Genomic DNA, 27,659 nt, shown 5'->3' on the forward strand with positions numbered 1-27,659 from the left:
TCCTTGTTCAAGGATCTTCCCTGAGACAGTTTCACAAAGTAGAAAAGAATAAGCAATTTATTAAAGCGACAGATACAACAGGTTCAGAATTGCCATTGATAAATGCCCTTGCTGCTGCAAATTTCCTTTCTTTGCAAAAGGAGGAAGGGAGAAGGAGGCTCACTCGTCAGCAGTCTCCGGTGAACAGCTGGAGGTTCAGTTTTCTTCCCTTCCAAAAACTTTAGTGGGCTGTCCTCTCCTTTATAGTTGYTGAAGGTGGGATGTGGAAGAGCGGCAGTCATACTTCATTGGCTAGGTTGCCATTTGCGCAGTTGTGGTGGGATATGCCCCCCTTATTTACGTATTGTTATGCAGTGAACGGTGTGTTTTTTATATGGTAATCGGGGATAACAAGGTTAGGGGCACTATAGGTCAACACTTAGTCTGTGATCAGCACATTTTTGGTATGCAACCCTTGGCCATCTGGGCAGACCACAATACCTTCATATCACTCCCTTCTCTGCCGTGCAGCTGGATGAAACTTTCTGACCTTCACCAGCTAGCTTGTTACTCATGTTGTAACAGGGTGGTGTGCTTTGTCTGCCAGGTACCCTTTCTCCTTGGTGACTCCCCTCCTTTCCTCCCGAATGCTCTCCTGACTCCATACAAAGCCTTGTAGAAAGATAATTAAGGCTATGGGATTATCAGGAGAAATAAAATTGCAAACTATGTTTTTCCCTTTTCTAGTATTTAGGTGTGGTCAGATACCTGCTGTGTGCTTAAATAAATAAAGACTACCTGATCTTTCAGGTTTTACCAGATAGACACAGTCCACAGCTCACAGTCCAGGAGCTCAGTCAGGTATCAAAGTCATGTTTTACTGCAAGACAGTCATCCCAAAGGTAAGAACCAAAAATAATCTTTTTCACTCAACTCTTACTTCACACATAGAGATTAGTAGACATTTTAATCCTTTACTTTGTTTTTCCACTTCATGGCAACAAAGAAATTAGCTGGGAGTTTCAAGAAMGATTATGCCAAAAGCTCTTCTACTAAAATATTTTGAAAGATGGCAATGGACAGTCACTTCACTTCAAGATTTAAGAGCATTGCTGCTTTCTCTGGGAGTAGAGTTAACACCTTAAAGCTGCACTATTGAATTTAAATGCCGTGTGTAGCAGGGAGAGAGTATCCTTAATGCTTAAAGTGCTCAAGCTAAAGGTCACTCTTGTCCTTGCTTTTAGATTCATGTTTGGAATAAGATCTGACATTTAAATCTTCAGCTAGAGTTGGAAAATATAAGGTTAAATATCTCTAGTGAGCAGACCCAATTATGATCAAATGGATATAGTTACTCTGAACTTTATGGGCTAAATTCCTTATGCTTGCTAGGGGCTGAATTTTCTTCATTGTTTATGACAGTGTGGTTTGAAAAATTCCTATTAATTCTGTATAAACTTATGACCAGATAGTAGGTATTTTTTTCCCCCCTTAACTCAGGTCTTATGGTGTGAGAACTAATTTCTCTATTGATATGGCTCTAAAAGTGAAAAACACTATGTCTAACTATTATCTTGCTTCAGTACATTTCAAGCCGTAGTACTGCATTTATGAAGGATCTGCAGTGATACAATGCATTCACTTTGGGTGAATGAGTAGAAAGAAGTATTACTTTGGCCTGTGTAGGACAGCACATAAAGATCTTAACAGACTGTGCTATATGGGCTTCCTCAACTTTATCAGTGTCAGTGATGGAAGTCTTATTCTCATTCTCTATCCTCTATCCTTAGCTAGGCACGGTTTTTGCCTATATGCAAGGTATTTTCAGTCATGACCCTGGTGATACTTTGTCATCACTTCCTGCTGGTCTGGCAAGGTGGATGACTCCTGTAACTCTCGCAAGCAATATCTCGCATGTTCCTTGGTCTAGTAGCATCAAGACCAACAGAGTTAACATGCCACCCTGTGTGACTGTGCTTAGTGTTCCAGCTGGGCACTCCTCGAATGTTGCTAGGACCTTTTCAGGTACAGCCTGAGTCACTGCTGGCAGAATGTGTGAGTATGAGGGCTTTGGCACTGCTCAAGTCTATCCCCTTTTGCCTTGCCAAGATCCTGTTTGCCAGCTCTTTTTTCAACATGCAAGATGACAATGACCAAAGAAAGAAATGGCAAAAAACTGTGTACAGGATGCCCAAGTGAAACCAGGGTCACAGCCTTAGACTTTCACAACTCCTTAATTTGTCTGTGAAAGTTGGGAAGTCCAAATGATGAAAGATGCCCTGGAAAAACTAAAATCTCTGTGTGTTGTGTTGAAATTCTTCTCAAATTGGATTGAAATCAATAAACCATTACAAGAACCTAAAGCTATTTACAGATGAACAATTCTGATACAATGTAGGGTTGTGGGGAATGGCAGTCTGTGAGGGATGTTTTATTAGTATTGTGCTAACTGCATTCAAGTAGCGGTCCTTCTGATGTTTCCTCCTGTCCAGTTTTGTTATACTAGCTGAAGTTCCCCAGTCCCTTGAGAAAATACACTGTATTTTCTGGTGTGGGAAGTGTATGGAAAAAGAGCTGAGGATGTTAACTGCTTCTGGAGTGTGAAGAGACTGAGAGACCTAAGGAAAACAGGAGATACTGAGAACCTTCTACAGCCTGAACTGTCTCTTCTTCCATCACTAGTTCCTACAACCTCTTTAGTTTGAAGTTAATGCAAATGTTGTGTGCTATCAAAGCACACAGTATTTTCAAGATCCACTTCACAGCTGTCTTGTAGTGCTGAGTGCTGCAGGGTAAGAGTTTATTCACTTGTCTTCTCATCATTGCAGCCTGCTTGTTCCTGATTTCCACACTTTTTATGGCACATTGGCTGTCCCTTTGGTCCTTGATTCTCTGGCTTTACTCACAGGCACTGACAGTCTTAAGCACCTGAAGAAGCTATTCTTTTGCTAGCAGGACATAAGATATCTTTCTCACTTGCTGTTTAAGATTCATAGTTGCCTGATGGTCTCCCTTCTTTGGTTTAGTAGTGTTGATGCTAAGTTCAGTGTATGTGCTTTGGGCAGCCTTTGGCTGAAATGGCTTTGGCCAAACCCTTGGCTGGTGGAGTAGGGCTGAGAAGGGCTTATGTTAGTCCCAAGGGGGAGCAAAACTGCCTGGGGCAATGGGAAGCTGTGTTTCCGCATGTCTCTGGAATAGGAAATAGGGAGTGGTTGACTGAGGGAGGGTCTGCAGTAGATTTGCTGGTGCAGAAGGGAAGTGCAAAGGTTGCTTGGTGCCAATAGGTAGCTTCTCTGTAGTCTTTTGTGGAAGGACTTGAGGAAGCTGGAAGCTGATTCTCCTGGTAAGAGCTCCATCCCTTTACAGGTATTGGATGATGTGAAAAGGATCCAGGCAGCACTGGATCAGCAAAAGAACTTCTCCATCTGAGCCAAATGCCTCTGAGTCAAATATACCCTAGTTGTTGCTGTGCCTAAAACCTGGAGATGCACTGAATTTTGTGTGCAACGTCAGCGTGAAACTGCTATTCTAGGAACTGCCAAGGGAGTGATTTTACTTCCTTGCCCATAATTAAGGATCAGTTCAATAATTCCTGATGCATTTTCTAAGGTACTATGTATTATTGATGTTCATTTGCAAGTGGAGGACAGAAGGACAATATGGCCAGTGGCCCAGAATAATTTCACTTTACTACATGTAGTTCTGGAAACAGAAATAAGGAAAGATTGATTCTTGGTCAGTATCTGTCTTTCTGCATTCATCTAAAAATTGCTACCAGGTATTTCTGGTGTGATAAACCAGAAGAGATGTATGCTGAAGCAAAGCACAGTGACAGTTGCTGAAGTTGCCATTTTTTGAATTGGAGTGTCGTCTAGGAGTGGCATGTCATGTGGACCTCACCAGAGCCATTGATGTTCAAATAACTTAAAAACAGCCTTTCCCAAGGTCCCTTCACAGAATGTGGGGGACAGATGTTCAATGCTCAATTTATGGATTCTTTATACACAGGAACTTGCCACTTTAGAGATTACAAAAATGTGTTTGATGTGTTAGTAGGTCTTCATCAAGACTATGATAATTTCCTGAGAATTTATGGAGGAAGTGAGTGTGGGGAATATGATTCCCTTCTCATCACTGAAGGATGGTGGAATGTAAAACGTGGCAGAGAATAGCACAGCAGTACCCATTTCCTCTGAAAAAAGCACTAGTTTTGTCATTAATGTTATCTTTCCTCACCCACTCCTCCCAACATAAATCCAGTTCTGTTACAGAAATGGATTTCTGCCTAGCATTTAACACATCAGATTGTTAGTTTTGCCTTGGGTCTGAATTTGAACCAAAGAGTCTGTAGGAGAATTTGACACACTCGCGAAGGAAGGAAGGGTGGACAAGAAGTGGGTCTGCTCTAAAATTGATAATCTAGAGAGAGACAAAAATCAATACAGAGTATCTTTCAATATACAGCACTTTTTTTTAGTGTTTTGCTTATACAGCCAGATGCTTTTAATTTCTTGACTAATAGAATATTAATAGAATAATAATTATATAATATATATTATATATATTTGCACACACATATATAATATAYATAATATATATAGTAAAAATAAAAATAGAATTAATAGAATAATAAAAGCCTGTGCCTGTTGAAACTATTGCTTTCCATCTCTCTACCACATAATCACCATTGTAACGTGGGGAAAAGAAAAGTAGAAGTGGAATCATTTAACTCATTCTAAATAGCTGTGGCTGATTGGGAAAAAAAAGGAGACAAAAATAAGCATTTAATACTTATAAAAGATAAAATGTTATATTTAGAGGAATGCTTAGCAGCCCTGTGCGTGCCTGTTTTTAACCTGTGAAGAAGCTAAGTGAGCTGAGTATTCCTTAGTAAGAATAAAAGATTAAGAAGCACGGGTCTTTAACATGTACTCACATAAATAATTGCTAGTATTTTAATATTTTGGAAAGGGTTATTCCCAAAGTTATGCAATGATTACAAGAGATGGCAAATCTAATTGCCGGTGGCCTGTTAGCAGATCAAAAAATGCCATGTAGCTCTGATGCACAATACTAAGTTCACACTAACTGCTTGCCTCTCCTCAGGCATTTTGGAGTCCTGCCTCTAATCCGATTGATTTTTGCCCATTATGCTGTTCTGTATCTGTGTGTCTAATTCAACCCCTGCAGCTGGCCTGCTCGGCTTTTTGCATCATATTGCTTTGTATTCTTCCTCTTTCCTTCATATTGTTTGTGTTTGAGATGTGGCTTTTCCAGCTGCCTCCCAGATCCGCCTTCAGGCCCAGGCTGGCTATGGCTGCAGCCTGCGTTGTGCTCAAGCCTCATCTTCGCCTTGGAGCCTTGCGCCTGGCTGCGGCGTGGCCCCGGGAGGCTGGATGCCAGCCCGGTCATGCAGCGTGGGCTATAAACCTCGGCGCCATGGACCGTGCGGGCGGTCCACTGGTTTGCTTGGCTTCGCCTAGCGTGCCTCAAAGATTACTTTCTTTAAAAAAAAAAAAAAAAAAAAAACTCGTTCTCAGGCCTTTCTTGGCGAAAGAGATGCCCAGATACGTGTGTATGGTTTTACGATCGTGTCCGGAGCCCTCAGCGGCGGGCAAGGCTCGCCTTCCGAGCGCTGTGGCGCCCCGCGCGAAGCGGCGCGGCCGCGGGGGCGGCCGTTGGGGCGGGGCGAGGCCGGGAGGTGGTGCAATGGCAGCGGCGGTTGGTGCCGAGGGCGGGGGGGAAGGCGGCCTCGGGCGTGTGGGCCGGGGATGGCGGGCGTCGCCGGCGCGTTTTGTGCGTCGCTCAGTTTTTATCTCAGCGTCGGCTGAAGGCGCTTCCTGGCGGTGCAGCCGTTTCCCCGCGGCGCGCGCGCCGCCAGCCCCGTGGGGCTGCCCGGCCGCCAGCGGAGCTATGCGCCAGGTGGGAAGAGGGGCGTAACAAGTACGTTTGCATCGCAGAGTAAATTACCAGCAGCTGTGCTTCCTGCTTGCTTTTCTCCCCGTGCCTAACTTGCGGGCGTAGGCTCTTTAAACGCGGGCTTGGACCGCTTTCACATCATGTGGCGGAAGCAGGCGCRTTTGCCCAGACTAAAACTGGTGCAAGAAGCTGCAGCAAAGGCTCTGCGGTGACCTCTGGGTCCCAGCATACTGGGGGCGGGGGGGGAGTTGTTATCTCCGCTATGCGGGAGGCGACGCTGGGTTAGAAGAAACCGTAGCAAATATGCTGTTGTGTAACTAGAGCCACGCAGACGTCTAGCATGGGYGCGTTGTGCCTCTGCGAAGTGGTTTTGCCCCAGTAAATCACAAGAGTTAGTGGCCCGTCTGCCTTAGGGAATTCACGACAGCTCTCTGAAGCAGTTACACTAATACGTGCTTTTGTAATATTACTGGCTTAGAGAAGTATTAGGATAGAGAGCTGACCATATTTAATGGTTTAAAAATAGCAATCCTGTAACTGGACATCAGAGAACTTGAAGACTGCTCATAAAAATGCCACTGAGCTGTTTTTTTAGCTTTAACCTTGGACAAGATGGATAATAACTTGAAGTGAAACAAAGCTGAGAGGAGTATTACTTCACTTCTGAATTTTCTGCTATGTACTGTTTACGATTGAGGTGAAAAGTTGTTATGTGGTTCCTTCCCCCCCTCCAACCCTGTATTATTATAGAACCATAAAACTAACTTTACAGTTAAGAAATTTTAACTGCCGTATTATTTTGTGGCACTGCAAACAAACCACCAACATATGCGGTGTAATAAATTCTTTTGCTGTATTGTTACCAAGGTTGTTTTCTGCCTTTTATGTGGATGGCTTCAGAGAATGCTCCAAGGATGGGATAAGAATTTAAGGCTTTTTGATATACTTATGTGCTACCATCATATGAAAAATGAACTAGACCTATTATTCATGGATGATGAAACTGAAGTGTGTTAAGGCCTTTAGTGTTTAAAAAAAAAAAAAAGAAAAGAAAAAGCAATTGTGTGTTCTAAAATACATGGGATGTTTACAGAAATACAGAGAATATTGAACAGAAACTATTTTTCAGTAACAGAGCTGTGTTCTCCCATACATGAAACTCTGCTTATGAGGTTTGGTGGTTATAATTGATCTGGACAGCATTTGGAGGAAGTAATGAAAATATGTGGAAATAGTGTAAATGGCTTTTCTAGGTGTACAGAGTGGCTTTATATTAATTTTCAACGTCTTGGGCTTTTCAGTGCTTTGAAGGGAATTCTCAGCTCAGAGAGGATTAAAAAAAAGAAATTTGCTTTTTCTAGAATGTGTTGTTTTTTCTGTTACTCAAATAGTCATATATTGCCCTAAGTTAGCATTTTAATATATTTAGGTATACTCACCATCAGTTATTGTTTCAAACTCTAGTTGGTATTTTTTATGAATTTAATATTTTTAATTAATGCAGAACTGTTCCAACAGTCACATTTTTGTTGCATTCTGTCATTTTAATACTAATTTTAATGGGTGTCTTGCTCTTACAACGCGTGTTCATCAGTCAGAAATACAATTTCTGCAATTCTCTGCAAAGCAGTTGAAGTTCTAATCCATGTAATCCTTATAAAGCAATTCCATGTGCGGTCTATTTTGAGACTGTTCTGGTTATATCTGTAGTAATTTTCAGTTTTCTATTCTATGCACATCTAATGCCTGACTCTTACTAGATAATTTTACTGTTGATATTTAACATATCATGTCTAGTTTAAATTTACACAGTATTCCTCATACAGTCTTAATAAATTGTATAACTTCTCAGTCAAAGTTGATCTCTAAATTTGATTATGTTGATGTACTTGGTAGATGTTTGTATGAGTAATGCTTCATTGAGCATATGAAGTTTGAAGAGACTGCTGTCTTCTGACTCTCTGTCTGTTGTCTATTTCCAAGTTTAGAACGTCTCCTTCTGCAAGAATGGTACCCCTATTGCTTGCAAAAATGACTGCCTCGAAATAGTCCCTTAAAGAAGAGGGAAGATATAAGAGTCAAACTGAAGAAACATCAAGCAGTGAGAACAGTTTTTCAACAGTTTTCGAATCCATGGTTCTGTAGCAGATCATCTATCAAACAACATCAAGGAGACACTATATTTCATGAAAGTTAAGTTTTATAAAATGTGACTATTCTTTTTTTATTAGGCAACCTTGCATCTTTCCCAGCAGTTTTTTCTAACCATTAGAGCTGTGTAAGAATAAGTGATGTGAAAAGAGTGATAGAAAATCAGAGAGGATATAGTTTAATATTAGAGAAGATTTCTGAGGTTTTTGTTCTTACAGTGCATCCAACTCTGGTATACATCTCCTGGTTAACTGGTAGGTATTATAGATATTTCCTTCCCTCTCCCCAGCAGAAAGCTGRAGAAAGCACCTTTTATCTCAGTTATCCAGACTTGCTTCACACCTTATTCCTTACTAGCAACTTCTTGGAATCTCCAATCAGATAAATATAGAGATGCCCAGCACTATTAGTTCTTGTTAAAACTCTTGGGTTTGTGATGGCTAGGTGGTGATAGTGTGGCCCAACTAAAGGATAAATGGGATGTTTTTTCATAGTTGTCAGAAAGAAATCTTGTACGTTTCTTTGGCTTTTTTTATATAAAATATGGGCGTCACTGGCTTTATGATAAGCTTTTGCCATGATCTACCCAAGAAAATTAAGTAACATAACTGATAGTACTTAGTGCTTAATGCCATAAAATTTTATTTTGACTTAACAAGTCTATTGTATCATTTTTGCTGCACTGCAAAGTTCAGCAGCTTACATACTTTTAGTGTCAAACTCAACTTTCTTTCTAATGTGTTTTGAGGACTTCATATAATCTTTGAAAATGCATTTGCAGGCATGAAGTGGAAGTCAACTGAACTCTGTGGTGTGCTACAGAGACACAATGACATTCATGTTTGTGGTGAATGGAAATGGCAATGTCTAACATGGGAGGGAAAGACATGAGTGGACAATGTGGCGGGACTCAATCAGATTGCAAATTTTCTGCCTGCTTCTGGCAGTACTGGCTATTGTGGTGCTGGTCCATAACTTTCTTCAGTTAGAGGTAGGTGAAGCCTCTTTCTTCTGCAAATGGGCTTGAGCAATGTTATTCCTGTTTGACTGTAAGGATAGGATTGTGGTTAACAGTTTTTATCTACAGCTTGGAATCACAGGAAAAATTCAGGCTGGAAGGGATGTCTGGTGGTCTCTAGTCCAACACCCTCTTCAAAGAGCAAACTTCAGAGTTGGCTAGGGTTGCTCAGGGTCTTGCACAGTTGAGTTTTGACAGTCTCCGAGGATGGGAGATTCCACAACCTGTCTGGGCAACTGGCTGCACCACTCTCATAGGGAACAGTATTTTTCTTATGTGCAGTTGGAAATTTCCCTTGATGAGACTTGTGGTCATTGCCTCTTGTCCTTTTGCTGCATGCTTCTGTGAAAAGTCTGGTTCCAATTTCTCTATCATGAAAAACTGCAATTAGATCCCCTCTCAGCCCTCTCCAGGCTAAAGGAGTCTGGTTGCCTTAGCATCTCCTGTTATGTGATGTAATCCAGCCCCCAAATCACTGTAGTGGTCCTCAGCTAGTCTCTCTGGTTTGACTCTCTCTGGTAGTAGTTGGCCCAAATATGGACACAGCCTTCTAGATATGGCCTTACCAGTGCTGACTAGAGGGGAATTACCACTTCACTTGATTTACTGGTTATTCTGGTTTTAATTCATTGCCATAAGCTCCTGACACGTATTCGATTTGCTGCCACCAGAATCCCTAGGTCCTGTTCTGCAGAGCTGTTAGCTAGCTAGTTGGTCTACAGCCTGAACTGATGCAAACTTTTTTTGCCTTTTCCTTTTTTCCTCTACTGTGTCTGACTTGCATATTTATGCATTTTGCTTGTCACTTTAATGTAGACGTGGTTTCAAACTGTATTAGTCAATATACCCTTAAATAACTGTTTCTTTTATTTAACTTACCAGGCCAAACTGAAATAATCTTATGTGTTGTCAAACCTTGCTATGGTGTTGTGCCAGCTCTCCTGGATTTGACCAATTTAATAGAAACTTTCTGTATTTTTAATGCAGAGCTGTTTGCCTCCCTTTTTAGGTGGTATCTAAAAGGTACACTGCTTATTTTTTTGTAAATCTCATTTGGGGTTTGTATGTACATGTTTTCTGTTTTTGTTTTGTTTTTTGTTTTCTAATTTAGCTATCATCTGTCTTTTCCAAAAAGGTCCTATGCAAATTATATTAAGATGATTTTACCAACATTTCCTTTTTTTTTTTTCTTCTTCTTGTTTTAAGACTTTACTCTTAAAGTCAGTGGAGAAAGACAAGTAAAATAGTGGTTTGGCATACTTTTCTGTTAACATACTGTATCTTCACATCACTGTTTTTTGCAGCTCACAAGTTGCATCCAGTAAGTTCAGTTCAGCCTCCAATATTCCATACTCATCAGTAAGATGAACTGTATGATATGAGTACATGTGTGGCAGGACTAGCTGGTATGTTAAATTGTCACTTAACACGTACTCTTATTATCAAACTTCTAACTCCATGGTGGTGTTTTTGCAGACTATCTGTGGAATACTTGCTGCACTCTCACAGATCACAGTTTAGAAGCCACTGTCCTATGGCATCAAATATTGGAAGGGCTCACACAGACTCACATAGAATGCTTGAGGTTGTAAGGGACCTTTGGAGATCATCTAAGTCCAACCCTTGTGCTCAGAGCAGTCAGCTAGAGCAGGTGTGTACCAAAGATCCAAAGCCCAGCTCTGATATGGCCCAGCTGTGTAATCTTGGTTTGGACTTCTAAAAAAATTGCTAAGTTGTGAGGAAGAGCTGTGGAAAAAGTCTGTAAAAAGATAAGAAAAGTAGAATTACAGACTGATGTTGGACTGTTGAGAGGGGATTGTCAGTAGCTCAAGCATTCAAGAGGGAAAATGCCAGCATGAAAAGGGACAAAATCCTAAAAATTTTGTAAAACTTCATGTTGTCATATGCTGTAGCATGCAACTCTAACCCCTCTTGTTGTGTTGATTTTTCTGAATGGGTCTGCTCTGGTATGGGTCTCTGTCTTAGGCGTAGCTTTCCAGGCAGTCTAGTATAGATTCTTGGCTAATTTTCAGACAGAGATCACAGCCAGAAAAAGGTTTAGAAAGCTTTCACAGAATAACTGTAATCAAATCCATTGAGGCTCTGGAAGAAGTCTTATTGTTGAAAATGTATTTGTAAACACATCAGACGCTCCTCTGGTCACCAAACCATCTAGTCCAAGTTCTCTTTAGCTGGCTATCTTGTTTAAAAACAAAAAAAAATCAAGCTAACCACAAAACGTTTGATAGGCTGCTTATTGTGTAATTTGCTTTTTAGTATGGAGTCACTTCACCCTTGAGGTCCAAGGCTGGCCAATGCCTTACAGTACCATTGTTTTTTGTCATTGTTTTTTGCAAATAGAACAGCACAGATAAAAATGTTTAATCACTTTCTACAAAGTGCCAGGTTGTTGCTAAGGAGTAATGTCATGATTTTAGGATACAAGAGTTTGTATGTGTCTTTGGAGCAGCAGAACCACTTCAGGATTGGTTGTGAGCATCCTTTGATTTAAAAGCACTTTGAAAAGAGAGAGTTTGTGGGGAGAGGGAAAGGCTATTGCAAGGATGAAAGAAGAATGATATACGTGAAATCAAACAGCTGAAACTGAACAAAAGAACAAGATAACAAAGTTCTGTTTTTTCATTGTTCCTGCTAAATTGCAGGTGCCCGCCAAGGATAATGGCATCATCTATTCAGTTCATTGATGGAACATTAGTCTGTCAGGTGATGGTTTGTTAGGCTGTCTTTGACTTTTAGAATAACTTAGGACCCTCTTAGTGCTGTGAGACAGTAAAGACAGTGAATTGATTTCATATCTGTCTTAGGCAACAAATTGGGATAAAGTACCTAGAGTGTAAAATTACTGAAAATAAGATGACTGATCTTTCAGTAATTGGTGTTTRCCCAGTTTCATATATTATCTGCTACATAAATTAAGAATTGCTATTGGGGGAACCTGAGTATTTGTTCTTTTCTGCATCTGTCATCTGGATATCTCCTGTGCTGTAATGTTCCAGTGACATATACAAGTTTACAGCAATTGTTCTGAATGTACTAGGCCAAGGTAAGAGTTATAGCTGATGGATGATGTTGTACTTTGTGATATAGATGGAATTCTACCTTTGCAGATGTAATTGAAATATTCAGCATTTTCTGTTTATCAGCCACCTACTTTCTTGTATTTAACTGAGGATGGGTCTTCATTGCATGTCTAATCCAAGTCCCCTGTGGTCCTAGAAAATCTTTGACAGTATGATTGTTTATGTGGGATTACATGTTATATCTTATTTTTGTGTAGTTGGCAGTGAGTATGCAGCTAAAACCAGAATAACTGAGCTGAAGTTTTCATTAGCCCTCCTGAAAATACATCTTCCTTTTCTCCTGCTCATTCCCTGTCTCTCATGAACGGGTAACAACTTGCTGACTTGTTTATGCTTTATTGACCTGTAATCCATTCTGTTCAGCCTACTCTGCTCAGCAAACATCTATTACATTACTTTGTGGTCACATTTGGGTTCTGGTTAGCTGCTGAATGCAGCAAATAAATATTAGGAATTACACTCAAAATCAAGACATCTTGAATGGAATATATCTGGAAATAAAGTAGAGCATATGTTAGCCAGCATAGAGCTTGTATTAAAAACTAAAAGAACATTTATCATAAGATAGAGGGCTCTAATCATGAGAAATGCTATTTATCTGCCCTACTGTAAGAACTTTGGCTTTGTTTTTGCTGCTGTCCAGAGTAGAGAGTCCACATTTCTGCATGGCGGGCTTCTGAATGCATTTCATGTGRCTTCTTAACATAAAGAAGCAAGAGAGATTTGGAGGTGCCAGTTAAAGAGGGGACAGGGAATGGAGTGGGGTACTAATCTGCCCCGGAGCAAGCCATGTATATCTTAGGGATAGGAGAGCTCGAGCACTTGTTTGGAGATGACCCTGGGAAGCACCTCAGAAAGGAAGACAGTTGGGAAAGCTTTCCTGCCCCAGTCGTGGATCTTTGGTGTTGTAATTTACTCTGAAGCTTTCCCTGCCTTAACTGGAAAAGAGAATCTCTGTAATGTTTTCTCCTGTGAATGGTATGCATAAYGTAGTTTACTTTTACAGGTTAGCTTATAATGCTGCAGTAAAAATTAGTCTTGTTTGGGCTTGGAAGAGGGATGTGAAGATGAACAAGCATGTTATAAGAAGAATTGTCCTTCAGGTTGCTGAAGAAACTTTGGTCTTACCTTCATAGAGATTTTTTTTTTTTCCCTTGAAGATTGGCTTGGGTAATACTTGTGGTATGGTCTATTCTGCATAATGGAGCATAACCTGGAGATGTTGGAGCTGAAGTGACAGTGCTGGTCTGGGACTTCAGCTGCATAGCCTTTTTAGCATGGCACTGGGCCTACGCTGTGTAGGGGGACTGCTTTAGAGACTCTGAACTATATTCTCTGCTGTTTTGTGAACAATGGTTTATTGGCTCATTGTTGTCTGCACCCTTTTCCACTGGAAGATACAGATATGACCTTGGAGAGACTTCACAAAGGCTAGCTAGCTCATGAACAACATCTTGTAAATCTTTGATGGAAAGACTAACTTAAAAACCCTAAGGAAATGTAGAGAAGGTTTAAATAGTGATAGGTCTGTTGTAAGGTCTTCTTGCCCATCTGATAAACAAATATTATCTGTGCTTTTTATATGCATGCGCTAGTGAAAGGAAGAGGTTGTGAAGATTGTGTTGAAAACTTTGTATCCAAAAATAGACACATGGCTTAATTTGAGAACACATGGAGGCAAAATTTAGGGTTGAACCATACCAGTGTTTCATTCTCAGCTTTGCCTGAAATTTACTGGATTAATGGAGGTAATGTACAGTCATACGACTGCATTTTTGCCTGCTGTGATGGAAAATGGAAATACTTATGATTAACCTCAATAGACTTCAGGGAAAATTTGTTAAATCCTAGGCGGAAGTGTAAAATAGAGGCAGAAGGTTCTATTATAATAATAAAATTTTGTGTATCTGTGAATACCTATCAATTTGCATTTTATAGTTAAAATGTAACAAGTTACAATTTACATTGTTTGATATCCGTGTTAACTATAAAAAGTAAGAGGATAATCGCCACATTGGGATGTTGGATGGATTTACAGAATCTTCTCTTAAGCTGATCAGAACCGACTTCGTATGTAACAGGCTTCAAAAGCCTGCAAGTTATTAATACTTTGTTAGATTTACCTTTTTTTTTTCTAGAAAATATTTTGAATCTCTTGTTGTTCAAATGACTTTAATATACTGGCAAATTCAAATAAAATATATCAGAAGGGGGAAAGCTACTTAATACATACATGTATGCTATGTGGCATTAAATATGGACTAAGTAAAGTTTAAAACAATAAATGAAGTTTTAATGTTAGAACTGGGAATTTTAGTACATTACTGAACAGTAAATTATGGAGACAGTGAACAGAAAACACTAGGTTATACATAAATTAAACTTTAAAAAGCCCTAAATACTGTATTTTTTAGCAGTTTTTCAAATCTATTGTAGTATAATCTCTGCCCTATAAATGCTATGTTGTATAACTTAATCTTTGCTTGAAAAAAGAGTTGACGTAGTTTGCTTCCGTCTGAAATGTGAGTATAGATAAGTTGTTATATACAGCTGATAATTAAGTGCTCGTTATCTGATGATTTTGTGCATATTTGGGTGTAAGGTTGGATGTGCTGATTAGAAATCTCATAGGTAACTCTGGCGTCTTAGTGACTGCACTGTTATACTTTTTTCCTAAGGCAAACCCACAAAATTGTGYGAGGTCATGAAGAGGATGGTATCTATTTTTTGCATAAAAATGGCTTTGGACACTGTTTTCTGAAGTCACAGCAAAAGTACCCTTCTCTTAGCCTAATGTAGTATTTAACTTTTTTAATTTTTAAACGCTTCTGTGCGCTGTGGGATGCTGCTTTGCCTGTGTTTCATTTAGCTCTAGAAGTGGATGTATACAGATTTAATTTTTTTCCCCCTCCTTTTTTTGGCCTTTATAGTCCTAGTTTGTCCTAGATTATTTTACTCACCCTCCAGATCATGAATTCATTGCCCCTGAAATGTTCCTTTTTTTCATCCCTTTCTTTCAATCTGTGCTTGACAAGGAAGCCCATGCTCCACCTAGTTAATAAGAAGCAATGTGAGAGTGACTGGATAAGTGACCACAGCTGCTACGTGCAGCAGGCTCTTCTAGCAGGACGTGTGAAGGCTGCATCAGATTTATCTGCAGTCTCATGTCTCAAAGGAACCCTATTTCCTTGTATGGTATTGGGGAGATATTTGGCCTTACTGTGCTTTAAGACTAAAGTGTTACTATAGTAAGGAAGTTAAATGTTAATTACCCTTCACTATTTAATCGTAGGATCTTGCTGCCATTTTCACATTACTGGCAGTTACAGAATACACTGGTGTCCGAAATATTACCACAGAAAATATTGGGCCTTCTTCATATAAAAGCCTCTTTGCCACAGCAGGGTAAAATGGCCTTTGGGTAACCACCAGTTGCATACCTGTTTTCTTAGAAAACCCATGGACAAGGTAATGAATTTGTGTGTTTTAGTGTGGTTGCTGCATTTGGTCAGCTTCAAATCTATGTAAAGCAAAACACAGTTCTTAAGATCGTTTCCTTTTATTCATAATGTTTCATATAATAGCACTGTTTCAGGTAATTTTTTTCCTTCCCAGCACCTAGATGATGTCACAGTTTCAGGGTCAAATTGGATAACAGAAAACAATGACCGGCATACTCTGTCACAGACAACTAAAATTGCCAGGAAGCTTTACTGTGGTTATGAGCAGCAGACTTTGTCCAAGAGAGAACAAGCAGAAGAGGAATCGTTGCTTGCTGCTATACAGTGGCCTAAACCTCCTGATGACAAAATCACTTTTGCACAAAGCACTGATCCTGCACATAGTGATTTTGTGATTGTGAAACCCAGTGCGCTCTTCAAGGTGGGCGATCAGTTAGAGGTGCTGGTTCGGATGAAGGATTTCCAAGGAAAACCCAAGCGGTATGGTGGAGACTATCTACAGGCACGAATTCACTCTCCTCTGCTGAAAGCTGGAGCAGTGGGAAGGGTTGTAGATTGCCATAATGGCTTTTACAAGGTCTTTTTTACTTTACTTTGGCCGGGAGAGGTCAAAGTATCTGTGTCGCTTGTCCACCCGAGTGAAGCAATCCAAGTCCTCCTGCGCTTACGAGAAGAAAGGCCAGACAGAGTCTATTTTAAAAGCTCGTTCAAGTCTGGGAGGTTTTCGGAAACCACTGAGTGCAATGTGTGTTTGCCTGGAGATCTCCCAGTCTGTAACTTCACAGATCTCTACACGGGTGAGCCGTGGTTCTGTTACAAGCCGCGGAAACTGTCATGTGCCAGTCGAATCAGCCATGCCAAGGGTGGATATCAAAAAGGTCTTCTGACGCAAGAGGAAAGTCTCTTTTTCCAAAGGTATGTCTGTTCTTGAATTTATACGCGCTCAGTCAAGTAATCTATCCTTTCTAAAAAACAAACAAACTTAAGGTTGTTGGTGAAACATGATAAATTGTCAGCCTTAGAGGAGGCGTAATTGAATTCTGTCTAGTTGTTTGATGCCAGTTGTCAAATATCCCCTTCCCCTCCATACAGCTGTGCAAGAACACAGTAATCTTAAATTAAAGAAACTTGAGTGTAGTTCTATCCCTAGGCTTTGAATTCAGCCCTGGGTGCACCTGCTAAATTTTACAGGAGCATGCTGTCTAAATCTGGTGGTGGTTTTGGTGGGGACCGTTTCCTTTTTTTTGCTTGTTTGTTTTTGTTTTGTTTTGTTTCTATATCTATGCTTACCAACAACTATACTTTGAGATTTTTTTTTTTTTGACAGTCTGAACTACCTATTTAAAAAAAATTTAGTTCTTAAGCTTATTTTTATGCAAACTGTTAATGACTCTTGTCCTCGGCAAAGGCTATTTTAAACGTAATGCAGTGTGTTCCTTGCTGCTCAGTACGACCTTCAAATCTTAGGCATCACTTTGCGTCAGTCATGAAAAAAATACTTAGTAGAACAAACTACTGAGCAGTAGATGCATAAGAGGAAATGGTATGTGAATGCTATACAAAGTATCGAACTAAAGTAGTTTCACAGTCTTTTCTTCTGGATTCTGCTTTTTTCTTTTTTTCTTTTTAATCTTAAGTGTGTAGGTAGATATGACAGGACTGCTTTTTGTCAATACCCTCAGCTGAAATTAAACTGAGTTAGCTACCATGTAGTGTCAGAAATGTAGCCATGGGCTACTGCCTTGCCCTCCAAAAAAGGGACTGTAGGAGAGTTTTGACTTTCAGCAGTGTGTACATTTGACTAGGAAAGATTTTAGAGTAGCTGCTCCAAATAATTTAATTAGAAAAGTGTGTGTGCATGTTTGTAGCTGAAAACCAGAAATCAAAAATAAAGCTCAATGGAATTGTTTTTTTTGGCTCTTACTTACAAAATTTGTAAGCAGGTGTTTCAACTTCCTGTGCCTCAGGTGATTTCACCTGTAAAATATGGCTGATATTGGTGGTGTTCCCAAATGGGAGTGGGAAGTTTTTTTTGTTTGTTCAACTTTAAGATCCTCGAATGAAGTGGTTTATAGATATTCCAAACTGTTTATTTCTTAAAAGGAAAAAAAGTCAGAAGGGGGTTATCTTCAGGAAAAAAGAAAAAAAAAAAAAGAGAGAATTTAGTATTAAACCTCTGTCTGTCACAGCTTCACAGAACTGACATGTATCCAACACAAAATCGTCGGATGTTCTTAAACACTTCCTGGGCCACTTAGTGTTAGGGGGCTGAACTTTGTTTTTGTATGCATTAAATTGCTGTATTTCTGGATGATCTTCCTGCTGGAGATCTCTGAAGTTGGCTGGACACTGACTGGTGCTACGGTTGCCCACAGAGGCAGGTCGCACCACCAGTAGCATAGCCTAGAGCTAGAATTGCAGATCATGTTGGTGCTGGACTGCTGCAAGCTCTGTGTTGTGCTGCTGAGTGAGCTGTGGGATTACGGAGGCTGAAAGCGGTAACTGCCTCGAAAAAAGGTGTTTACTGTGGTAAGCACCTTCAGAGATCTGGCAGAGCTGGGAGCTGCTGCTGCAGTGTAGCCTTTTCAAGTGGTTTGCCTCCTGGCAGTGGTACGCGTACCACAAGCTGGGAATTTCCCGTCTTCGTGGTAAGTCCCCCAAAGCATAGAGCAGACTTCTGATAGCTTGATATACTGCTTTATCTAGGTTTGTGTTAGTAAAAATGTGCGTGAGACTCGTGACCTAGTGCTACTAAATGTTGAATTCTGTCTGAGAACAGTGATAGTGGTCAGAAGGAAATTAATACATAGTGAATTCAGTTATAGGAAGTAGAGTAAACTTAAAAAAAAAAAACCTTATTGTGAGTCCTGTGTGCCTATTTGAAGTCAGTTAAGAAAAAATGAGGTTAGTACTACCTTGAAATTTTACAGCCTTACTACATTATTATTATTTCAATTTTTGTTCAAGTGATGTGAATATCAAAAGGCCAATATTCCCCAGTGGACCTGATTCAGTGATTGTAAAGCCCAAGGCATTTACAGGTAAAGTAAACTTTATAAGATTCTTGTTTGTAATTCATATTTGAAATCATAAAACAACCAACAGGCATGAGTTAATAATCAGTTGATTTGTTTGTTTTTCATAGGATAGAATAGAAATAAATGTTTAAATTCATATTGAGAAAACAGAGGTATTTCAGTGTTACTGTAATGTAAGCTCAGGACTATTAACAGAGTGCATCTAAAATTATGTAGCTAAACAGGATTTTTGGCAAAAAAACAAAACAAAACTGAATTTGCTATTTTCTTGCCAGAGGTGTCTTTTTTTTTTTTTCTAGCATTTACTCAGAGATGTAAAATGGCTTATAATAACTGCTAACCATACTCTCAAGTTAATCTACGAAAACCAGCTTTGAGGTTTTGTTTCATCCTTTTCTCTTGCTAAGAATTTTGTGTAATAGATTTTGATAATTTCCTTATAAGTATTATTATCATTGGTGTTACCACAGGGTCTAGGAACCTACAGTTGTGGACCAGAATCTAGTTGTTTTATACCCCTAAAAGACTGCAAAAAATGTGATACACAGAGAATTCCTACTTAATTGAAAGCTTTTCAAACTGTTTTTCTGTAAGGCTGCAGGAAATGTTAAAGGTATAGTTCCTGACCTGAGCAGTGAAGTCTTAACAGAAAACAGCCTACAGCGTCTCTTGCTTTTAGTTCTGCTATTGCAGACGCTAAAAGATAGAGTGCTGTTATTAGGCCAGCAGCATTTTTCCCTCTTCTTTCTCCAGGCCCTTTAGATGAGATTTTTTTGTTTTTGCAAAATTGCTTAGTTTTTCTTTATTTCCTCTCAGAAACTAATGCAAATTTGAGATTTAATGGTATCACCCTTCTGTTCTGGTGCACAGTTACCAAGGGTGATGCCTGCCTGCATTTCCTGAGGATTAATGATGGATTAGAAAGCCTTGATAAGGGAGGCACAGTATTCYTCAGAGAAATTCCTTCCAACAGAACAGCCTACATGCAATAAACGTAATACCATGGAATAATGATCACGAATGTCTGGATTTCTTAGGATTGATGCGCAGTTAAATTAATTGCTTTGCCATTTGATTTGTTGCAAATACATTTCTGTTTCGGGGGAAATGTAATAAAGCTTATTTTTAAAAGAGAGTCAAAATTATCTTTTCTTCCTCCCTCCTGCTATATCATAGCCTGCTTTTTAACCAGTACCTTTTCTGAAATACAAGCTTCTGCTTTTATTTTTGGATTGCAATTATTCAGATTGGAGCTTTTACCTAAAATCTGAAAGTAACGACTCTCTAACTTCTGGAGCAGAACTGATAAGATACTGAAAACAGAACTGAGATGTTGGTGTTWGKTKKWSYSTWASRSWMMAMCWAACTGTTCTAATTTTATATGCATATACATCTAATCTAAGAATCAAATAATTTTTTTTTAAAAAATACACACTTTTTACATCACAACTTAAAAAACAAAAGAACTGAAGCTGTGAATTCACATTATGAATTAGTCTTTAATTATGTCCTGGGGTTTTTCCTTTCCCTTATAGGATTCCTGTTTCACTCAGATTGGATGACTGAACTTCACTAATTGTTTTTTTTTTTTTTTAATTTTCCTTCATTTGGCCTGGTGCCTTATTTACTTCATACTATTTAAATAACTATCTGGAAATAAAATTACTCATTTTCTAAAGGCTTTTTCTGTGGCACTCATGACTATTCTCTTTGAGCAATGCACACACAGCATTAGTATGCTTTTACAGTGTCCCCGTGAGATGTAAGAAGGCTAAGATCTACTGATGTAGGACACAACGGAAGGTTGCACAGAAACATTAAGTCCAAAAATGCCATTTACTGATGAGTGTTTAAAGATGCTTAAGGTCTGATTTTTTTTTTTTTTATTTTTATTTTTTGAGTGGTTAGAGATTTTTGGCTACATCTATGCTATAATTTAAGCATCTACTAGAGGATGCTTCTAAGCACTGGAACTCTGCTGCCTGTATGCTTACATAGTTAAAATGGTCCCTGGCTTGATTTTTTGGCTATGGCAATCCATACCTTTCCAAACAGTTGCAAGGTAGGACGTGCCAGGGGCTGTTCTTAATAGGTAGTTGCCACGCTAAGGTAGCTAAAAGTTTAAATGGATGGACATGGCTGTACCGTGCAGCTGGATTTGGGGCTGGGGAACAGCTCCACRCTTGTTCCATTTGCTGCTATAGATGTCGCCATTGAGAACTCTTATATTCAGATTGCCCATCCCAGGCAGTGAAGGGGGAAAGGGGTCTGTAGCAGAGAGAAAGTCTGAAATCTATGGAATTAGAGACTACCATAATTCATACATGCAGGGGGCACATATACAATTCTTGGTGATAGCTTTAGCTCTGGCATTTCCTAGTTTTGGAGTCCTCACGATTCAGACTTCATTCTTTCCACATGTGTGGGTGGAAGAGGAGTGTCAGTATGTGTGTTATTCCACAGGTGGATTTTGTTTTTCTTTTTTTCGGCCGCTAGAGGGAAGAAGTGCACTTTGGCAGAGAGGACTGCAGGTACTTGTTGACAACAGAGGAATAGTGAGGCTTGGGGATTCTGGGGCCCTGTCCAGACTGAGAGTGTTATGTTCTCTGCTGATCTTCCAGCCTGTGTTCCCCTGTACCTTTTGCACCCAAGACTGAGCGCTTCTCTCTAAAGTGAAAAAAATGGCAGGTGTTTATTTTTACCTTTCTGTCATCAGAGATAGCAGTTAACTTAAACTGTAAGTGGTCAACCGACTCTGTCAGTAATTGAGTTTTGTTGCAGAAATAGGGGGGAAAAAGTACTTGGGCTGTATAGAAATGTGATACTTTGAGCTTTTTAATAGGTATGGTATACTATATTGATTTGCTTTAAGTTAGGGAAGATGTTCATACATCACTGGCTATGTGCCCATGAAGGTTATGGAGGCTGTTTTTGTTGTTATATGTTAATTTAAAAGAATTTTTCTCCTCCAGATTCAAGTGGTATGGGCAAAGCTGAAGATCCCAATGTTTCCCCTTCTGGTTATTATTATCAAGACCAGTGGAGGCCCAGAACACACAGGATCCATCATTTTAATGAGTCAGATGATATTACCAAGTGCTTACAAGGAAAAGTAATCCACTTGTTTGGAGACTCTACAGTAAGGCAGTGGTTTGAATATCTGACAGCATTTGTTCCAGGTTATTTTTTTTATTTATTTGGTTTTGTCCTTGTAAGGCCTTTGCAAAGCTTTATTTCTCACATCTCAGATACAGAGTTGGTCTTTTTGAATGCTAATGGCAAAATAAAAGGAGAGGAAAGGCAAAACATCATCACGGGTACTGGCAGAAAGACAGTCAGTCATATTTTTGAGCTGACATTTATAAATGTCTGCTCAACTGCATTGGAAAGAGGGCCACAACATACCTGCAAAGTTGTAATTATAATAAGTTCCGTYAGTGAAGGACCCTGCTGTTAGCACTGTGAGTTAGCATATGGCCACCAGGTGGCACATGGTACCTGTGAAAGGCCTTGCAGGAGCCCCAAAACACAGTAACTTTGAAACAAAGTAGTAATTGACTTCTGTTACAGTTGGCTGGTTTTGGACTCTTTCTTCCATTTCCCTTATTTTCAGCTTTTCCTTAAATAACAGAGCTTCAGTAGCCAATTAGACATTACTCTGTCGTTCCCTGCACTCCCCCCCCCCCAGCAATTAAGTTTTGTTGAAATTCAGACTTTGAGAATCATTAATGCCTACAGGTTAAGTATACTTCAAATTTAATGAAGTTCCAAAGTTGCCAGAAGGCTTCCCATTAACACTGGATTCAGAGGGCACCTCCGACTGAAGGTGCTTATTTTGAAAGTTCTTTTTTTACAAGAGAGAAGAAAAAAAAGCAGTCTAGGAAGCTAGAAAAAGGCACTGGCATCCTGGTGAAGCTGAAGTGTGCTGTCTTGCAAACTTCAACACCCATCTGCTCCACTCTGAAATATGTAGCTAGCACATGTACGATGCTCACCTTTTTCATTTTAGGGTGCTGAGTGTTATGTTCAGATTCCCTTGTCTGTTGTTACTGTTGCCCTATGGCTGTAGCCGTAGCATAGTGCAGGGTGGCATAAGAGAGAAAACTAATGCTTGTTCTTGGTTTTTCAGATCTAGTGGAATTTAACCTGGGGAGTCCTAAGAACGTGGGCCCGTTTATGTCTGTGGACCTGAAGCACAATATCCTACTGAAGTTCCGCTGTCATGGGCCGCCCATTCGCTTTACAACAGTCTTCAGTAGCGAGCTGCGCTATATTGCTAATGAGCTGAATGGCATTGTGGGTGGCAGAAACACTGTGATAGCCATAACTGTATGGTCCCACTTCAGCACTTTTCCTGTGGAAGTGTATATCCGGCGGCTGAGGAACATTCGCAGATCAGTTATTCAACTGCTGGATCGCAGCCCCAAGACTGTAATTGTCATCAGAACTGCCAATGTTCAGGAGCTTGGGCCAGAAGTGAGTCTCTTCAACAGTGACTGGTATTCCTTTCAGCTTGACTCTGTCATGAGGAAAATGTTCTCAGGAATTGCTGTGCACTTTGTGGATGCCTGGGAGATGTCTCTGGCTCATTACTTGCCACATAACTTGCACCCAAAAGAAGTTATTGTTAAGAATCAGATAAACACATTTCTATCTTATGTATGCCCTCTACAAACTTAGCACAATTAGGTATCCCTATTATCACATTTTACTGTAGCCGAGGTAAAGTTGCTCCTTGTTAGAGCTAGGGAACTATGCTGGATGGTGTGGAGGAACTCTGGTTATTGCAGTTGTGTGCAGTGTCAGTTGGCTGGCCTTAGCTTTGGGTAGATCTGAAGGACAGTGAAGAGGAGTTGACTGTTCAGGCCATATCTTCCTGCAAGGTTGGTTCCTTTCAACCTTATCATTCATAACTCAGATTATTAGACAGCTCCTTAAATTAAATGAACAAGATTTGATAGGAAAGTATGTGGGTTATTAGCTTCACTGGTTGCCTGCACTGCATGCTTAATCCGTACAACAATGATTCTGTTGCCAGAGGCTCACTGCCCAGAGCTGTGTGGAACCTGGGAAAGAGATTTTTGGGAGCAGTTTTCCTCTCAACATTCTGGGGTTGGAGGAACATCCCCTCCAGTCATACGTCAGTCAGAGGAGCACAGTGTGCAATGCCTGTTCTTGTTTCAAAGCCCTGATTAGAAATCTGAAAGGGGTGTCCTAAAACTACTAATATCAATCAAGGAAGCACAATTAAAATATCTATAATGTTTATCAAGTCATCAAGAGTGTTTGTTGGAATTTAATAGAGCACACTAATTGGGCACCCTTGGTGTTTTCAGATAGCTGCTAAATAATGCAAATAGCCAGCACTTTAGTTTGGGTTCCTGTATTACTGTGTCTCATCTGAGCTTTGGTACACTGTCTACTTCTTGCTTTATCTGTAATGGAGAAATGTGTATATGATTATTTTAGTGAAGACACCATCTCAGGTAGTTTCCGGAAGTTAAAATTAAAATGGCAGGTATGCCTCCTCAAAGCTTAAGGTACTTCCTAATGAAAATGTTTACTTTCTCTGTTAGATGAACCTACTCCGTTATGTTCTGGCAAAGCCGGGCTTTAACGTTTGGTGTGGAGGAGCCAACTGACTTGAATGCACTTGACAATGTTTGGTGAATGAGTAACAGTATGAGTCTGTCACRCACTAGCGTCAAGGTCATATGACAGCTTTCTCCCTCCCTCCCACTGTGTTTGGCAATTTTTTTATCATTTATTCATCAGCTTCACTGCTGCCAATATAGAGGGTGGAAAAAAAAAAAACCACACCCAAAAACCAGACACGTCCAGTGTCATCCCCCATTTGGATGCTTGGTAACTGCTATTTTACTAGTGTTAAAGTTGGAGGCTTTTGGGACTCTTGGAGTGGTGTTTTCTGCTGCTAATTTGATTGAAGGTGTCTATAGTTTTAACTCATTGCACTTTGTTTTAGTGATTTGATTAAATTTAGCCCACCAAAAAAACCARCAGAGAAGCATTCAGTGTTGTCTTGTTTCTGATCCTGCTCAAGCCAAAGGTAGTCTTTGCCAGTGGTTTTACTAAGAAATGTGTCAAGACAGTAATGGAGTGCTTCTGAAGCAGCTCATCATGCTTAAAGAGAATATGAAAATTGATTCTTTTGGGAGCAAACTAAGAAGATGAAAATTAATAAGATAAATTAGTAGGCTGCACAGAGTGGAGTAATTGAAATTTCATCATGTTAGAAATGTTTTACTCTGACAGATTTTGTGCTATGTTTAGGAAGGTTGTGCTCTTATTGCTGGAACCTGAAGAGAACTAATGCTACCAGCTACAGGGACAGTGTCTTATGCTGTTCATTTTAAAGGACAACTGAGAACTGTTCTAAAAACGTAAATGCTTTTAGCATCTCAAAGTCAGTAGCATCTGCTTATAAACTTACTAAGTTTAAAAAGTTTAAAAATGACAAGAGGAGGTGCGTACACGCAGATAGCATTGACTCTTACCTTTCCAGATCACAATTAAGGAAGTTGAATTTGCCAGTTGTCACTGACAACTGCCTCACAAAGTGTCTGTCCATATATTAGCTGTAGGTAAGTTTTTCTTACTTTAATATGTTAATGGAAACTTATCCTCTGCTAAAAAGAGACCACACCAATTCAGGTCTGGGAAGGTAAACCACCACAATGCAAAATGACCTTTCATGTTTTCCAAGTGTGTTTTTTATAATAGGTGGAGTATAAGGCTTTCATCCTGAATAACAAATCTATCCAAATAATGTTAATAAACAGAAGACACTTCAAGCTTAGACTTGGAAGGAAACTACTTAATTTGTGGACTAGCCCTTTGGTTTTCCTCATAAAGCCATATCATGTGTGAATGTGCTGTGGGCTGAATGTTGTAGTGTTCACTACTGTTCCTCAACAGCAACTTTTTATAGCTATTAGCTATCAAGAGTAAATAGGTAGGAACAAATCTCTGAACGTTTTGATAATTGTGGGAGAAAGAATAGGATTGTTATTCGCAACAATGTCTAATCACCTTCTGGTAGAATCTCTCTTTTAGATTAACTAGGTTAATTCTTTTTAATAACAGATTAACTTTTAGGTCATGAACTTGAAGGAAATTGCCAGTTAATTTGGAATGAGGACCAATATTTAATTTCTTTTGGGCCTAGAAATAGGAAGGAGAAGGGGGGAAACTGAAGAGTTATTAATGTTAAAACAAGATGAAGACTGGAGACACTATGCTTTTATATGTCAGTCAGTTGAACTATAAACATGTTTTTGTTTCTGTTCTTCTCATGTTACAAGTTGTACCAGTTGTACCATGTGTAGAAATATAATTACAAGCAATAATATATTTTAAAATCATTTTCTGTCTTTAAGGTTTTAAGCTTCTAAATGGATTTTAATGGGGACTTAGGTTAAGCTGTTGGTTATTTTTCAAGTTTATTAATAYGAAACAGGACTGAAAGGGAATTTCTGGGTTGTCAGGTGTCTTCCTTCACATGTAAAAATTCATCTCTGTCATGAGACTTTTAATGCCTTGTTTTCTATTTCTTTCCATTTTCTTCAGTTGAAGGGAAGAAATTGTATTAGGTACTTGCATTCCCACCCTGAGCCTTTTGATTATTAACCTTTCAGGAGCGAAATCCTCCCTGCCTTTTTTTATTATTATTCAATACCCAGCTCATTTAAATCCCAGTGAAAAGACTTTGTGTTTTTATGGTGTTCATCAGAAGATTTCAGAGCGATTTATAAAATGGTTGATATGAAGCGTAATCTCCGTTTTACAGATGAGACTGCAGAGTGATTTTTCTGCTCCTGATCATTTTGAGAATCTTTGTATTGTGTTGGGCAGGTTTATTAGTGAAAACGTTTGTTTAATTGTTGGTAAAAAGAGAGGCTAAAAATCAGAAGTTGCCATTATTTTTTTTCCAAGTTTTCAACTGTTTCTAATTTCATCCATTAGGCACTATTGCACCTTTGCTTTATGAGATTCAAATTACCATTTTTCAATGTTTTTATTTGTTAAAGGTAAGTGTTTCAAAAATGGGAACTTTAACTTACTAGAAGGGTCTGTATGCCTTCTTATGTACTACAGATGATACACTTATTTGTATGTGTGACAAAACTGAAGATTTGAACTTGTCTCCTGGGAAGGGTGAAGGTATTGGGGTTTTTGCTTTTTGTTGCAGAAGGGTTTCTTAAAATGTCTTTTCACTCATGATAGTTTAAGTAACAGCAAAAAAGTTAAATCACAAATGCATATTTAATTTATAAAGCCCTTACTTGCTAAGTCCAGATCACTTCATGCTTAGTTTTGCACTCTTATGTATATTTAAACTGTTTGGAAGACTCTGTCATCTGTTAGTAGCAGTGAAACACTCTATATCTGTATATTAGAAAAATAACTTATTTTCAAAGGGTTTTTTTTTTCCTAGTATATATCTATATGTTATGGAAGTGCTTACAATACAAAGAGGGCTCTAATGTATTTTCTTTCCTGATGCGTGATCAAAAAAAATTTAAATCGCCAAAATGCTCAAAAAATAAAAAGTTCCTAATGAATTGGGCAAGTTTGTGCTCTCTTATTAAAACTGTTTCCTCTGATTTAGTCTCTGTGTATCTTGTTTATCTAACCCCACCTACTTTCCTTTCTTTTTTTACAGTTGCTTAGAAGTGTGTCATATTTCCCTTAGTTTTACCTAACTGTTAGATCTTGTGCTGTCTGTTGGGTAGAAGTTTTACACAATGGCTCATAGATTAAAATCACTCTGAAATCCTTCCTTCCCCMCCTCCCGATGATGTATGTTTGGAGGGGAGCAATCCTTGCAAGCAGCACAAGCTTGGCAGGAGACCTAGCACTGAAAGGCACTATGTTTCCTGTTGTCCATGTATCAGGCCTGACGCATAAGAAAACCCTGTACATAATACAGCCGCCTTTGTTAAGGGCTTTAGAAACCCAGCTGGCCAATGGA

At 39.3% G+C, this 27,659-nt stretch overlaps 2 protein-coding genes across 5 annotated transcripts in view; both read left to right on the plus strand.

Annotated features, from left to right (window-relative positions):
- Nucleotides 1–8,091, plus strand: part of CEP97 (centrosomal protein 97) — a 30,598-nt gene extending 22,507 nt beyond the window's left edge. The window contains exon 12 of one of the 3 annotated variants that reach the window (XM_026080543.1): nucleotides 7,882–8,091. In XM_026080543.1, the coding sequence (XP_025936328.1) occupies nucleotides 7,882–7,947 (66 nt within the window). In that variant the 3' untranslated portion in view covers nucleotides 7,948–8,091. The remainder of the gene's footprint in view (nucleotides 1–7,881) is intronic. The other 2 variants (XM_026080542.1, XM_026080536.1) reach the window with 2 other exon arrangements.
- Nucleotides 8,092–8,833: 742 nt separating this feature from the next.
- On the plus strand, nucleotides 8,834–27,291 carry NXPE3 (neurexophilin and PC-esterase domain family member 3). 2 transcript variants are annotated; one of them, XM_026080547.1, is made up of 6 exons: nucleotides 8,953–9,040; nucleotides 15,461–15,636; nucleotides 15,784–16,544; nucleotides 18,597–18,670; nucleotides 21,640–21,846; nucleotides 22,797–27,291. In XM_026080547.1, exons 2-6 carry the CDS (start codon nucleotides 15,628–15,630, stop codon nucleotides 23,345–23,347), a joined length of 1,602 nt encoding a protein of 533 aa, XP_025936332.1. In that variant the 5' UTR covers nucleotides 8,953–9,040; nucleotides 15,461–15,627; the 3' UTR covers nucleotides 23,348–27,291. The 2 variants fall into 2 exon arrangements, with proteins under 2 accessions (XP_025936331.1, XP_025936332.1); XM_026080546.1 differs by lacking the exon at nucleotides 15,461–15,636 and having other exon boundaries at nucleotides 8,834–9,040.
- Nucleotides 27,292–27,659: the final 368 nt, after the last annotated feature.

This window comes from Apteryx rowi, unplaced genomic scaffold (assembly GCF_003343035.1).
Source record: "Apteryx rowi isolate R43461 unplaced genomic scaffold, aptRow1 scaffold_524, whole genome shotgun sequence".
Classification (NCBI taxonomy): domain Eukaryota; kingdom Metazoa; phylum Chordata; class Aves; order Apterygiformes; family Apterygidae; genus Apteryx; species Apteryx rowi.

Bases quoted from the DNA above. Each gene is read 5' to 3' on its own strand.
- NXPE3 (XM_026080546.1), top strand. From the start codon at position 8,948: ATGTGGCGGGACTCAATCAGATTGCAAATTTTCTGCCTGCTTCTGGCA. The intron at 18,671-21,639 runs GTAAAGTAAACT...TTTCTCCTCCAG, and splicing joins AAAGCCCAAGGCATTTACAG to ATTCAAGTGGTATGGGCAAA. The intron at 21,847-22,796 runs GTTATTTTTTTT...TTGGTTTTTCAG, and splicing joins TCTGACAGCATTTGTTCCAG to ATCTAGTGGAATTTAACCTG.